Source organism: Chelmon rostratus, chromosome 11 (genome assembly GCF_017976325.1).
Source record: "Chelmon rostratus isolate fCheRos1 chromosome 11, fCheRos1.pri, whole genome shotgun sequence".
NCBI lineage: Eukaryota > Metazoa > Chordata > Actinopteri > Chaetodontiformes > Chaetodontidae > Chelmon > Chelmon rostratus.
The window spans coordinates 19,790,253-19,806,448 of record NC_055668.1 but is presented as its reverse complement, the minus strand read 5'-3'; the positions used below and the strand labels follow the sequence as shown (position 1 = coordinate 19,806,448).

General features: G+C 44.1%; 1 protein-coding gene across 1 annotated transcript in view; it reads right to left on the bottom strand.

The window, feature by feature from the left end:
* Positions 1–4,667: 4,667 nt before the first annotated feature.
* The window catches only part of camkmt (calmodulin-lysine N-methyltransferase), a 104,553-nt gene continuing 93,024 nt past the window's right edge, over positions 4,668–16,196 (bottom strand). The window contains exons 10-11 of the mRNA XM_041947689.1: positions 15,750–15,881; positions 4,668–7,893 (exon numbers count right to left, since the gene is read on the bottom strand). Coding sequence (XP_041803623.1) covers positions 7,795–7,893; positions 15,750–15,881 — 231 coding nt within the window. The 3' untranslated portion in view covers positions 4,668–7,794. The remainder of the gene's footprint in view (positions 7,894–15,749; positions 15,882–16,196) is intronic.

Here is a 16,196-nt window from a genome sequence, read left to right as displayed (position 1 = left end):
GGTTAGACAAGTGGAACCAGCTATACAGTAATGGTGGTTAGACACCTGAGCAGCCTATGACATTCAGATAAAGTTAATAAAGCCACCGACTATCTGTTGTTTGCTTGATGAGGACGGGATTCACGGATGCTTTACAGGTGCACTTGGTCAGAGAATGGTGTGAAAAGTTATCTGACAGGACAAGAAACTACCTGTAAGACCAGCAGGGGTTGATGAAGGTGGACGGCTGAGCTATGACTGAAGCTGCGTCGAGTCAAAGAGAATCTGCTCTTTGATTAGTTGGGTCAGGGCTCGGCAATGGTGAGAGGATCCTGAATGGATCGAAGGGGCTTTTATTTAACTTTGTATATAATCTTGAAAAATATACATCACCATTTCCTCATTGAAAATGTTAGTTGAATATCGACAGCCTCTTATTTTAATCAAATTGTACAAAAGTACATAATCATATAATAAAGAAGAATACAACTGGCTGCTTGCTTGCTTGCCGAATCTACTAATTGCTTGTGTTACTCATTAAATGTAAAGATTTGGTGGCTCGCTGACAAACTAGCTGTTTCGCAGACTGATTGATTGAAGGCTGCGTTGATTAGCTGGCTGAGGAAGTCACGGGCAGACAATAGCACGGAGAGGAGCTGCTTGCACGTCGGGAGACAGGTGTTAATTCAGCGTAGCTCCTACGCTGGCTTATGTCGGCCCTCCGCTATTAAAAAGTCGGGTAAACACTGCCACAAGAGACTGTCAACATTTATCGGAAGGACTCTCAACCAACACAAACCACTTGTGTCCTTCTATATGTCTCACGGCCTGTTTCCGTCCCTCTCTCTCCGTGTCTCTCGCTTCCACCCAGCTTGACCTAATCAGCGATGAGTTGAGTGCTTTCGTCAACAGCGTAGCCTCCTTAATTAGCTGCCCATTGCTATAAGCTCATGTGTAAGCATCGCTGTGCTGCGTGAATGTGCATGCATCTGTGTGTGTGCGTGTATACTGCCAGCCTCCAGATTGACCTCACTCCAGTCAGACAGCGAATAAGTCAGTCAGCGAGCGTAGCCTCCTGCATATCCAGATGGAGAGCTTTAATGGGTATTAGAGATGAAGGGGCTGAACAGGTAAATGGGGATAAATACAGGCAGCCTATAGAGCCAGGCAAGCCTCCGAAAGAACAGATGGGAGTCAGCGCACAATTGATTTTGTGTGTTTGCGTCTGTTAAACGCATCTACAAGTGACAAAAGCAATTTTTTTTAAAGATACACAATAATAAACACACGTCTCCCACTCTGTATAGACAGTGTCCTATTCATCCCTGCTCCAGGTGACTACATTAATACCACAGAATTCCACCTCCACATATTTCCCAATTCCTTCTCCTGTAATGGAAAACATTATTGTCATCAAGGCCAGCATCAGGTGCGTGCACGAGGAGGACTGTGAATGTGGTGTGTGTTTGTGTGTGTGCATGTGGGTAGCTCCCACTTCGCCACGTCAAGTCATACTCGATGGCTTTCTAAATTTAAAAAAAGAAAAAAAAAAGAAAAATGCTCTCAGGGACTTTGCTGCATTCCACTTCATGAGCACAAACAAACGGAATAAAAGCCATTCTGGAGGGAGAAGTGGGAGGGGGTGCAGGTGGAGTGGGGGGCAAGCAGAAAAAGCCCCTTAAAAAACAGGGAGAGATAAAGAGGAGAGGGGGGAACCAGGAAGGCAAGCAGACGGAGCTGAAAAACCAAAGTGACTCCACTACCGATAATGAGCGGATCATTTAAAAAGCCCTCCTCAAATTGCCTTGAGGAGGAGAAGAGAGAGGAAAAGGCTTGAAAGGTTTTGAGATTTTGGGCAATGGGCGAAGTGGTGGTGGTGGAGGTAGTGGTGGTGGTGGTGGGGGTACAAAATAGAGCAGGGGACGTGTAAACATGTTGGGCTGTAAGATGCACAATCTGTTCGCTCACACATGCAGTAAATACACTGAAACATATGGCTCATTTCAGTCGGAGGTTGCGGTTGTGGAGGTCAAACAGTCAGGTGGAGCTGACCACCTGAGCCCACCTGGCACACACCATGTGTATCACATCCAGTGTGAGGAAAAGTGTATGTGCATGCCTGAATGTGCTACCTGCTCTATTTTGCAAAAGTAATGAATTTAAATACCTGTTTAATATGTCAAAAAGGGGAAAAACAATGTTTTTGTGGAAAAAAACCCACCTAAAATCAAATACATAAACATGTTCTTCTGGGTTAATTTGCAGGTCACCCATAAAGTATAGTCTGAACTACTTAACACAGAAAATATTTTTAAAATGGCATAAAAATTGCCAGTGTTGACAAATGAAAGTAAATGAAATAAAATATAAAAGCTGAGCAAAAACAGTCAATCCATTTTGCCCAGATCAAATTAAGTACCTTTTTCTTTAACCTTGTACTTCAAAAACAAAAAATTAAGACGTGTGAAGACTTTTTGGAGAGCTGCACCAAAAACACGCCAAAGTGGAGGCAGAAACTGTTCGGATGTACAGTGTGCACGTGTGTGTGTGTGCTGTCAGTGGTAGTTTGCCATGCAGTGGCGACCAGCCTGAGGCCCTACGGATGCCGGCTAGCTGGCGGCAGAATATCAATAAAGCACGGCGCGACACGGCTGGACTGCAGCTGAGCCCGCGGTGAGTGAGATGAGGAAGAGTTGTGTATCTGAATGTGTGTGTGTTCATTTGTCAGGGCTGTTTGCATGTCGCTGTATCGGCCTACATACTGTGTGTGTGTGCTGCATGGTGTGTGTGGGGGGAAGGTGTGCTGTATCGTGAGGTTGTTGACCTGTTTGTGTGTTCGAGTGGAGGAAGGATGTGGTGTGTGTGTGTGTGTTTGGTGGAGGGGGGGTCACCATGCTGGTTGCCAAAAGATTTATTTAAAAAGTTAAATAAATTATACACATTTTTATACACACACTTGTAATCTCCAGTGGCCAAGAGGGCCTGATGTACTTGACCCTATTCAACCCACAGCTTTATTTTAAAGCAGCTATTTGCAGCGACAAAGCCCGGATAAACCCGCCGTGGGCTACCTACCCAGTGTCAAACAAAGTTAGCAACTCGCTGGTAAGGCTGGTGGAGCATTTAGCAGTTTAACAGCCAGATATTTCCCTCAAGAGTTGATAAAGACCAAAACAGAGCTAAAAGAAGCTTAAGAACTGGACTTGCATCTGTCACAGGCCACAAACATGACTTCACATGAATGCTGATGTTGCACCGTGTTGCCTGGAAGCAACATTTGCATTAACGCTCCACATATCAACTTCATACGGTTGTTTTATGTCAAGCTCAAAGCTTATTCTGTTGTGCTAAAATTAATTAAGTACATTTCAAACCTCACTGCAAATACAGGTGAGATGAAAGTCACAGGAGTGGACATTTCCATGGGACACTGTCTGCAGGACTCTCTCTGCCACTGCAGTAACTCACAGGACACTCACATGTTTGAATCCTTTCCATCTTAACAATAATTTTGTCGTCCTTCATCACCCAGGCCTTGTCTGTGCTCTCCTTCCCTCTCTCCCTCTGTCCCCTTCTTCCTCCTCCCTGCTCGCCTCTCTCCCCCTCTCCTCTTTTCCTTCCCTCTCCATCTTGACACAGTGCACTGAGCCTAATCGTGGATAATTGGGTGGGAGGGGCAGTGGGCCGGCCCTGCCTTTGTGTGCAAAGGGCAAGTGGTCAAGTTAATGGGGCCCTTGTGTCGAGCCGGGAGCACTCTGTCTCTCTCTTTTTCTCTGTTCGATCACTCACTTGGCCAGTCAATCTCAGTCTCTCAGTCAGCTTCTCTTTTCTTTCATGGCTGAAGCTTTTCCCCGCTGTTTCCATCAACTTTCACCTCATTTCCAGCTGTCTTACTTCCCCTTTCCTTCCAAGCATTAAGTGTGTCTTGTCCCATTTATTTCCTCTCCTCCTCCTCTCACCTCCTTGTCTTCCTCAGCCTTTCTCTTTCTCTCTATGCTTCTGTCTGCAGATTTTTCTATCTCTTCTCTCTGTCTCTCCAGCAGAGTGTTGGGGAGGAGAGAACAGACCTCTTTAAAATATCAAAAGACAGATCAGGAGGCCTCACTGGTCCCTCCCTTTCGGCCAACTCTCCCTCCTTCTCGCTGATAAACAGAAGAGTGAGCCTGCAGGATTAGCTGCTGTGTACTGCCTTCCCTCCCTCCTTTATCCCTCTCTCTTTTCTTCCTGTGGAGGGGTAGACTGTTGACTGGGCTTGATATGTGTGTGCGTGTGTGTGTGAGCTCGAATGTGTGTGTATCTGTGTGTGTTACCTTGTCTGGCACCAGCTTAGCCCGCAGGAGGCCATTGTGTTTGAAACACAGGCCACAGCCGATCTGGGCCTGAAGGAAACTTTATTACATCTGTGGACATTTAACGCTGTATTTCTAATAAGGAAACACACAAGTGTAGAAAAAAGCTGCCAGCCAGGTCCCCATGATAAGCATTTATTGAGGAAATATATGTCAATCAGACATCTGCAAGGTGACAAATAGAAATTCCTTTTTTTTTTTGCTTTTGTGATGCTGAAATGTTTCAGTAATTAAATTCTTCTTTTCAAAAAAATGAAATAATTTTTGCAATATTGAACAAGGTTTTTTGAATGAAAAAAAGTCCCAGTCTCAAATTTCTTGAAGAAATTTTTTTTTATTTTTATTAATTCACACACAAAAAAATCACCCACCCGTAGACTGCAAAGTACAATATTCAACCCAGTGATTAGCTGGAAGCAAAGGATTCTATGTACCGAACAGACAAACTCTCGACATGAGGCCATGTCCACACTAAAGTGGATCAATTGAAATATTTCATTTAAGTATATAGCTTTGTACTTCTTGTGTCAAACCCAACACAACGCGAAAAAGATAAAAGCTAGTCCACTAGACCTCGAGCAGGAGACTTTACACCAGATCACATCATTGTAGTACATAAATACTTGGAAAATGCCTCCTAATGAGGAAGTACCACAGAATCAAACTTTACTCAAATTGGAGAGTTTTCTTGAACTTTTTGTTTCTGGTGGTTGAAATTAAAAAAAAGGTGAGTGTGGAAAGAAGACCAAAACTGACAGAAATTGATCTGGATTAGTGTGGACATGGCCTTTTTAATAGCCTAGCTGAGACATCCCACAACACAGTGACATAAGTCTGTTGGAACAGAGCATTCCTGCATGATGGCTGTCCAAGGTAAATCCCAGCTGCAACACAGACCCTCCTCTGCAGCCTTTTCCAGAACAACTGTTGGGTTTCTCACCATTAATCAGCAAATCCAAATAACGACCACATGGCTTTCTCCAAATAACTATGAATGGTTCCTTGACTTTCTCTTGGTGTCACAGTGAGAAGTGGTAAGTGACCCGGCACACAGCACTAATATTACAACAAGGAGCTACCACATCGGTGTGAAAAACATCACAGCAGGTCGCGGGTGCACCAGGTGAAGATTTCTTTTCTTTTTTTTTTTATTTTGTCACTAACAGAGGCAGTGATGTTGGAAGAAGCAGCAACGCAGCGCAGACGTCACAGTAAACAGTGTGCTGTAAAATGACATCACTGTTTGTGGTGGTGATGTCACACTGGACGGTGATGGAGTCACAGTTGGGATGGTGTTTCTCTGTAAGCCCACAGATATCAAAAGTATACACAGCAAACTGCATTACAGATAAAAAAGAAATTAAATATGCTTTAAAACCTTTGCAATGGGAACTTTTTTGCAATGCAATTTAAGCCCTCAAAGCATTGAGACCACTGATAAAACTGGCTTAATTTACTTTTCTGAGTAGTTACACACAGGGAATACCTCTTATTTCTGCAGGTGGATTATTATTTTTTTCCAATATGAGGAACGTAAACAGCAGCCACTGAGAGATAGTGCATAGCTTCTTGGCTGTTGCGTACAGCAATGGATCACAGTGAAATATGGAAACACCTTACTAGTGATAGGTACAACTTTAGGCTTGAGTGACCCACTGACACTTGGCGTTTCTTTAATACCAGGAACAGGAAATGGCTGAATGCACGCAAGAAGACCTGAGTCAAACAGTTAATTGTGCTGACAGAAAAAATGGCAACAGAAAACGGAGCAGCATGGTCTGAATCTATGAAGCTTTTTATCTTGAAGCTATTAGGAGATGGTGTAACTTTCACACAGCTGATCAATGTGTACATCATGTTCAAGCAGCCCGATTTCAAATAATGTTTCTAGTTGTTTTTGTGTTTTATGTGCACTTAATTTATGGTCATTGTAGCAGCAGATACTCTGCAGCTGCACTCGTTTCGGTTACAGACTGCAGCATGCCGTCTTTGTATCTGTATTTTCTGAATAATGTATATGTGAGCAGAAACACAGACTCAACGAGAGCTGACATAAGCTTTGCTAGCTTTGCTGCATGTACGTAAAGACTAAATCAATAACCATGAACAGGCCATTAAATGTTGATTTTCCTGTCAACATACTGTATGTAAGCAGTGAACACAATCAAATGTGAGTGTCACACTTCAGTGATGCAAGCAGCTCCAGCAAAAACAGGCTCTGCACAACTTCGGGTGAGATGTCAGAGGATCAGACTGTCGCCGATCAAACGACTCACTTTACGTTGCTTTGAAGCGCTAAATGTTTGGCTCAGCGGTTCCACTTCTGTTACCAAACGGAGTCATGACAGCAGACGCGGTGGAGCCGAGCTTCACTCGTCTGCGCTGGAGTTTCATCCGTGGCAACTTTTGAAAGAGGCTAACAGTGGAGCAGGAGTTGGAGGTAATGCTGTACAGTCAGAACAAGTTGTGGCAGTTCGACCACAGATTATAACACCAACGGAGCTGCGTAAAATGAAATCACATCATGTGATTTACAGTGGACTACTTGTATCCATGGCGATGTTGCTGTGTGACACGCTAGCTCCTGGGCAGCAACAATTGCTGCTTAGTCTGAAAGTGCCTTAATGTGTTAATGCGCTGCTGTAAGTAAAAGTAGCGCAACCTCTTTAGCAACCTCTGACTGGGACAAATTAGTTGTATTAGAAAAAATTAACGTGGGGGAAGAAGGGAAGAAAGAGAAATAAAGGAAACTGTCAGCTGCTCCACAGTCTGTGGTGGTTCATGAATTAGAGCTTGCCTCCATGCTGGAGCCAGAAACACAGTGACATTGGTAAATACTGACTGACTGAATAACTGACACACAGTAGGACTGACTGAGGAAATGTCCAGGTAACTGATTGAGTGACTGGTTGCCTGACTGGCGGGCCGGATGACTGTTTGGCAATGTGGTTCACTTTCTTGGACGGCTGATTAACCAAAGGGATGACTGACTGGCTGATTAGAGCAGTGATTAAGTGTCAGGTCAGCTGATTAAAGGGCTGAGTGACCGGGTGACCACTCTGGAGACTGACAGTAGTTATTTGGCATATGGCAGATGGTTAAAATGAACTAGGTCAGAATATATCCACCTCTCCTTTTCTTCCTCCTCAGCTGTAAAAATACCTCCACTGCTTTGGAATCGAGGTCGTTCCACACCAACACTTCAAACTACAAAACATGCACAGTCAAATAGAGTCCAAAGCCATGCACCATCTGATAAGAAACCCTCTCAGTGGCCAGTATCACTCTGACAAATATCTCAAATACTATCAAATCTAATACTACTCTTTCAGGGCAATTCTTCCTCCTCACTTAGGTCACTCGTGGATCTCATCGTTGGCATGAATCTGGAGCATCAATCCATCTCAAATATCCAAAAGCATGTGTAGTGGTTCTGTACGGAGCTGAGCGCTGAACTTGTTTTGGTTTACTGAGTGTGGCTGACAGGTTGAGGTCCTTTGGTCAAGGTGATGAGGAGAGGATAGTGGATGTTCTCATCATATGCTTCTTTTCCCTCTCTCAGCATCTGAAAGTACACAAACACGAAAAGACACTGAGACAAACTTAAAATTTTACAGAAAGCCTTTTTTCTCTAATTTCATCATTATTTTCAGCATCTTCAGTTTCGTCCTGGTTGCTCTGAGATTCAAGCTGATCTGGCAAATTTCCTGCCAGGGATAAATAAAGCATCCATCCATCTATCTCATCACAACGCCGTCGGTTCCCCTGTCACCTATCTACTGTCCACCATTGAAATTAAGGGAAAAATGCCCTAAAACAACACATTTTTAATATTTGAACATCTAAACACATTTCTCTTATGTTATCATTGTTATCTGAGAAGCTTCAATTTGAAAACCCTGTCAAGAAAATCCGAGTTGCCACATGACAGATTAGATCGAGATAATGTGTAATTACAGGATGTAATGGAGCTCAAAAGCAGATAATGTTGAAGATGAGGCTGCAGAGGCTGCAAGATAAATATTTCAAAAAGAATGGAAAAAGCTACGGACGGAAAACTAATAATGACAAATGACTAATCATTTATTAGGTACTGTTAATCTGCCAGTCAGTTACTCAGTTAATTGATTATTTGATCTGTAAAAAAGTGAAGATTTTCCATTTTGCAAATGTCCTGAAGTTGCTACCAACCAAAGACATTCAGCTTGCTGTGATGTAAGACCTGAAGGAAAAGCAGAAAATTCTGACATTGGAGAAGCTGGAACTGGACAACTTTTTGCATTTTTGCTTGAAAAATGATGATTAATTGATTGCTGATTAGTTTTCTGTCAGTTGATTGATTTACTACTTGTTCCGGCTCTAGTGAGCACACACTCGCTCCCTCAGACACACACTCAGCTTCGCGGGGTGCCCGTGTTGTGCCCACTCACTGCCCTTTTAAGCAGACTTGGCAGTTTGGGCCTGCAGCAGCTAATCAGCTCGCTCAGCGTCTGGCCAAATGATCAGAGACTTATGAAAGTGAGTTTAGTGGGTCTGCCCATGTGAGAGTGTGTGATTGTCTGTGAGTGTGTGGCGAGACCAGGACAGGGGAGAACTGTGTGAAAAGGTTTCCTCACAACAAACAGAAACTCAGACTGACCCAAAATTCACTCCCGTCAGCGGCATGCAGGTGCTATGCAAGTGCTCATCCATCCAAGTCAAACCTGCTTACAGTACAAACTCAACTGCTGACTGTGCGCTCTTTGCCTGCAAAATTAGGCTATTTCACTGCACTGAGCGAAATCATAATGTTGTGGGCCACAGTTCTTATTCAGATTTTCCAGCATCAAAAAATCTCGATCAGCTTGTCCTATAAATGTGCATAGAAAGAAACTACAAGACATAATTGTTCATGTCAAATTATAGTGAGTCATAAAACAGTGATGTAATTCATTAAACAGGAAAACTAAAAACAAGAGTTTTTTCACCTCTGCTCTGAGGCAGGTCTTCATAAAACCCCTGCAGCTCTCTCACTTTATTCAGCTGTATTAACAAACTTGGTAAGTTAACAGGACAGTTGCATGCATTGTTTTAAATACATGTGATATGCAGTGTAGTGTGCATGCGTGCATGTTGCATGTAGTGATGGTGGAATCCTTGAAGCTTCTTTCAGGTGGTTGTTAGGCCGAGTTCAGGCTGCATGAAAGTCTCCTGTTCATTTCAATGAGACGACTGTGCTGACACAGCAAGAGTGGCAACACAGAGGAGTCCAGCAGCAAACGTGCACATTTAAAACAAAAAAATAATAAATAACTGTAACAGACAACATTTTACCAACTTTTGCTGTGACCTCATCAGCAGCGCCCTGTGTTAACCAATCAAATACATGCATGCGCACATTCCTGGTAGATTACTATCTAAAGTGAATGACTTCATGACTTTGAAGTGGAGCTCCTCGATTTTATCTCATCTTCTCACCACTACCCGTAGCATCACACACGTATCAGGTGTGTGTAAGTGCTGACTGATAGTTGAAATTATTTATTTATTGTGATAAGGTAAGATTAAACTCAAGTGGTGACACATTCTTGGACATTTCCACCCAGAAAACAGGAGGTTTGTGTGATTGAACTGGTTACCTGAGGAGCTCTCTCACGCGTCTCATTACTCCTGTTCCCACACTTTGTCCCACAGAAGCCTGAGATGTTCACCTCCACACCATCGCTCCTCATTCTGCCTTTTTCCAATTTCTCTCCTTTTTGTTGAATATGAACGAACTGCTCTCCCCTCTCTCCTCCCTCCCCACCCTTTCTCCCCCGGTGCCCTTCATGTGCGTTATCTTCCTGTGGCCATCCCTCCAGGCACCGGCCTGTGGTTGAACCCATGACCCCCAAAGGAGGGGGGAGAGAGAGAGAGAGAGAGAGAGAGAGAGAGAGAGAGAGAGCACAGACGGCCCAGGGGGTGGTTGGGCGTGGAGGGGCAGCTGCCTGCCCCCTGTGCTAAGCCTGCTATGGGGACCACGGCCAGCATTCACATTCAAATTCTACCAGGCAGAAGGAGCAAGGAAGCGATAGACGGAGGGATGGAGGGATGAAGAGGGAGGGCGGGGGCCTTAACATGGTGCGGGCTAAGAGCTCGCAGAGGTGAAAAGTTTAACAAGCAAAGCTGTTCCTCCTGATCGCAGGCTGCCTAATCAGCTTCATGGGTGGCTGGCTAAATCGGCTCTCAACCCGACCCCCCCACCCCGCCGCCCCTACAATCTTTTTCTCTTTTTTTCCCTTTCCAAGGTGCAAGTCATTTATTTTATTGCCACTTTCGCCTCAGCTTCTGTCTCCCTTTCTCGCGCTCTCATTGTGCCTCTCTATTCCTCTGCCTCCTTCCTTTTTCTCTCCTCTTATTCCTGCCCTGCTTGTGAGGACCGGAGAAAGTGAACAAGGTGGAAAAAGAGAGAGGAGGGGGCTCTGAGACAAGGGAGGGACGGATGAACCGGATGTCTGGGGTCTCCCTCGGCAGGATTAGGAAACAGAGAATGAGGGATTGGGTGGATGGAGAGACGAGTAGAGGAAGGGATAGAAGGACAGGCTTGAATAAATAGAGAAGTGGGTCGTGATGTAGGAAATGGGAAGATAGTGGGGAGCAGAGGGAGGGAGGGTGGAGAAGGGTGAAGGAAGATATGTCAGAGGAAGGGGTGGGAGGGTGGACGGGGGTAGCCAGGCAGCTGAGGGGGGAGAGAGTGAAGGAGGGCCACAGAAAGAAGGAGGCAGGGAAGAGGGTGTGAGTGCATGGACACAGTGGGGATACTATTTATGCATGTGAGAGAGACGGGGGATCTACACATGTGCACACACACACACTCGCTCGCATGTGTGTGTGTGTGTGTGTGTGTTTGAGAGAAATTAAAATTCATGACTCTCTCTTCACAACCATTTGAGTAACAAGATTAAGATGGCGGGTTAGAAAATAGCGCTGGCATTATCAGGCTGCTTGCAGTCCCTCCAGCTGCTTGCCTCTCTATTCCACAACAGTGGGGATAAGAGGATAACGCGCTAGCCCTGTCTGCCCGTCCCAGCACACGCCTTACACTCACACACACACATACACACACAGAGTTCTTAGACACACTACTGCTGCACATCGGGCCTGCCTGCTGTCTGCAGTCCCTCGTGTGTGTGTGTGTGTGTGTGTGTGTCTGTGTCAGAGGGTGAAAGTGTGTGTACGTTTGGAAAACTGCAGCGCGGCGAGCTGGGGGTCTGGAAATGGTTTTTAAGAATTGCAAAAGACACACCCTGCTCTCTCTTTTTCACACAAAGCAAACATTAAGACGGGCGGCATATTCCAAACAAAATCAAATCTGACATGTGTCGAAGACGGCGCGGCGAGGGATGCCAGTGTACTCGCGGCGACCGGGGGGGCTGCGTTTGTTTAACAGCGCCTGTGCCAGATGGAGGAGCTTGTGAGTCGCTGTGGGAGAATGAGAAGAAGTAAACTGGGCCTAAATGACACACGTGGAAACTAAATCGGCTACATTATGTTGTTGTGTGGCTGCGTGAAAATTTCGGCATGCTTGGACTTTGATTGGAGCGTGCAGCTCGCTGGACTCCAGTGTCATTTTGCAGATAGCAGTGGTTTCATATCATATATCATGTGAACATATAGGCTCACAAAGCTCTGCACAGAAGAACACAGTTATTATTACTCACACAGATTTTGTATGCATTTGCTATATAATGATATATTAATATTAAACAAATTCCCTTATTAAAATATAACTGATTTCAACCATTCGTTCTGTTGACACTTGTCACATGTATGTGAACAACACTATGCAGTGGTCTATTAAAACCCTCATTTAGTGCATTCGTTTGTTAAAGTAACAGCTGATTACGGAATCTTTGGGTAAAAAGTGTCATTACATGAAAAAGAAATTAAAGATGTGCAGGCTAGATTTTTTTTTATTATTGTCTTATAAACATATCACTGATTGAATGAATAGATTTATGACAAATTTCAACAAAATATGCAAAATGTAAAATGCTGAGACAGTAAAAACATTAAGCAGGCGTTTGCTTACAAACTAGAGACATTTTAACAGCTAGAATTCTCAGTATTAAAGAAAATAAAATAGAGGTTTTTCACTTCTAGTTTTGTCTTCAGAATGGATACACCTGCTTTTGGTGGAAGCACTTTGTTTGTTTTAAGCCGCGGTGAAAGAAAATCCATAGTGTGTCGGTTCTGATATGCATTTTTCTTGTGTTCTGAATCACCCACTGAAAGTAAATATAGCTGAAGAAAGCTAATCTGTAGTGCAAATGAGCAGCAGCTGCTCATTTGGATGTGCATATGTGTGTGTGTGTGTGTTTGTGTGTGTGAGCGCACGGTGGTAGTGTATGTTTCGCTGTGATATCATCGTGTGGTGTGTGCGTGTGTGTAATGTCTCGCCAATATGCTTCCTGAGTGATGTCTGGTCTGTGTGGGATTGTGATATAGCTTGTTTCTTAGCTGTGTGCACAGTGTGTCTGTGTGTGTGTGTGTGTGTTGCTGACTTTTGGGGACAGATTTCAGGATCAGTTAACCAGTTAATTGAGGCCAAAACAGCTGATTTTTGGGTCAGTGGTTATGGTTAGAGTTAGGGTACGTCTCCAGGAAATGAATGGAAGTCTATGTAATGTCCCCAAAAGTGACCTAACTCAACATGTGTGCATGCGTTTGTGTATGTGTGTCTACAATGGTCAGTCAGACACATAAACACACACACATAAAACCACACAGGGGTTGTCCAGAGTGTTCATCAGAAGATAAACACTCTTAATCACCTTCAGATGTGAGGGGGACACTTCAACTTGTCCTCATATCCCCACGCAGCACCGGACCCCACTGTGTGTATGTGTGTGTGTCTGTGTGCGTGTGCGTGACAGTGTCTGTGTGTGCATTTCAAGAGTGAGCCGACTGATCTGACACTCCCCTCGCGTGCCAAAGAAAAGGGAAAAAAGGGCACAATTTCAGGGTGATATTTTCTTATCCCACATCAATTTTAGTCTGAATTTCATTGTACAGATTCAGTTGTAAAGTAACTCTCATCACTAAAACAGGTCTGAGTGGCAATTTTCCCAGCCGGCTGGGGTGCTGAACCATTAGGATTATTCAGTGACTGTATTCTGTGGCCTTGAGGCCCAATCAATCCTCCGCAGCTTTTTCAAACTGAGTTGTATTTCTTTTAAATCTAAGGCAGTGGCAGTTTCCACTTTAATGCCACTGAAGCGACTTCTTTCTTCCTGGTCCTCTTCTGTCTTTTTCTTTGTCCCTCCTTTCTTCATTTTCTAGAATTTCGTGTCCTTTTTCTAAAGTGACTTTAGCTCTTCTTGTGCTGCTCCCACTCCACCCGAGGCTAAGAACCACCTACTATGAAGTGTCATTTATGCCTGTTGGAAAATCATCTACGTTTTTCTCTTCTCTTTACGTGTTTAGAGAGAAGAGACTTGATTACATTCAGTGGCAACATTTTTTCCAGTCCGGGAAATGTGACGTGTCGGCTGTGATTTAATATCATGCTCTCTCTTGTATTTCATTGTGTCACATTCTTTAGAGCAACATTTTCTATCATTTGGACGACGCTTTGTGTTCTTCTGCGTGGATGCAGGCAGGAAGGCAACACAAACAAACATGGAGTATTTGAGGAAGCACCTTTTATTTGTTATGTATATAATTCAAAATGTAATAAGAAACAGGCCTTCCCATGTGGTCATTTTACATTAACTATTCATTCAATTTACAAAAAAATGGGCTATATCGTGATATTTGCCATTATCTGGATATTGGGATAAGAGATTTTAGTCATTTCACACAGCCAAGTTACAGTTGAAGAGGAGTTCAAAGTGAAGCACAGAGCTTTGACTTCGGGTTAGGGAAAGGTGCTGTTTTTTGATTAAACACTCTGTACATTTTTCCTATCTTGTGCTAAAGTCATAATGGACTTTTTTAATATTAACCAAGACCATGATCTTTCCTGACCTTACCAAAGTGCTTTTATTGTCCTAAATCTACTCATAAAAACATTAATCGCGCTTTATTTTCCAGGAGGGGATACTGTAGGGAAAACAACTGACAGGCTGTGTCACATGAGAGCAGCAGCCCCCAACCCTCTCACTGCGGACCAGATGTGGATTGTGACAGTTTGACCGGCGCCTGCCTTAAACCTGCCAGTCCTGTCAGTCTCCATTGTAAGTCTGTGCTTACTCCAAATGTGGTTTGAAAGGGTCCAGACTCACTTAGATATAGAATGTGGTTGCGCATGCTAAATTTAGTGGCGGATAAATACAGGAGCAGAGAAGGAGTGAGATTTTCCTTGCTGAGGTTCAGGCCACTTTAACAGGCACTTTAATGGCCGGTCTGTCCAATTGTCCCACCAGTGCAGGTGAACGTGTGTGCACCAATTTAGCCCACTCCTCGCTGTCCTGTTCTTCTGTAGCTGTGTGTGTAATGGAGTTAACAGCTGGACACCACTTCTTTTAACACTGCCGACTCGCTCCTTTTCTCTTTTTCACTGTCCTTTTCTCTCCTTCCCTCGCTCTGTCTCTCTCACGGTGCCACGTTAAGGCAGCTTGTTTTAGCTCCGGTGTGTCTCACAAAGTGTCTCTCAACATCAAACGAGAGGCTAATCCGCCAGTCCTTATTAAAGCTGAGTGCACGTTACGTGACCTGGATTGTTGCTGGTTTCCTTATTAAGCAGCAACACATTTGGCTCTTTTTCGAGTAAACAGTTGAACTGTGTTAACCAGGTTTTCATCCAATTCCATTTTAATACAATGTCCAGGTGTTACTGACCTCTGCAAAAACACAGAAGCAAATATTTCTGCATTTGTGTACATAATGTCCCATTTCATACAGTGTGGTCGCCTTAGAAAGGAATAACGCCATGGCCACTCTGGAGAGAGGAATGATTACAGCGAGCAGACAGTGCCCATTATTCCAGTTCCCTGTGTTATTCCTCTCCCTCCAGTATTCTGGGAAGACCCGCCCCCACTCTGCCTCTGATTGACACCGTGCAACCAATCATCTCAACCTAACCCCACCCAGGCAGTGAACACTAGTCAATCAGATAGGGCACTGGCAGGTCTTTGCAGACATTTTTCGGACAATTGGGGATTCAAAATAATGGACCATGGGAACAACGGGCAGTCCCCAACTAGTCAACTTTCTAAACAAACAAGTACGTAAGTATAATATTAAGGTGGACTTGAACAAAACCTGAATTAAGTCGTCACAGGAATTTGCCCCCTAAACGCCCCCTAGTGTTTCTTAAATCAACTGCATGAAACAGCGACTGGTTCTCTGAGCACTCTGAACTTTTGACTGTGCAGTCATCTCTCTTACCTTGGAGGGATGCAGTGCTTTTGAGCCGTGCACTTTGCAGCTCGTCTTTCTTTTCTTGGACAGGCTTCTTACCTTTAAGTGAACATCCATGACCTGAGCATCGTACTGCTGGTGTTGAGAGACGTAGAGTCCGGCCTGCTGGGCCAGTTGGCAGAACAGCGCCAGAGTTTCACCGCGCAGAGGAGCAAACACCAACGCCATGCCCTGGGGAGAAAGCCAGAGGAAGGCGAGTACTTTTGCAGCTGGATAGTGAATACAGCGCAGAGTATATTTATGGGCTACTTCACACACCTCCACTCCGCATTTCTCATAACATTTCTTGTTTAGCTTTATGCACACAAAGACACATCCTTTGATTTTTACCAGGTACATATTAAATGATAAACCAAAAAAAAAAATTAAAGCACTACAAATCCAATCAAATGTGAACACACACGTGTAGGTGTGAAGCGTGTGCTCATGTATGTGACGTGTGCCTGTGTGTGCGACAAAGACGCAGAGAAAGAAAGAGTGTCTGTA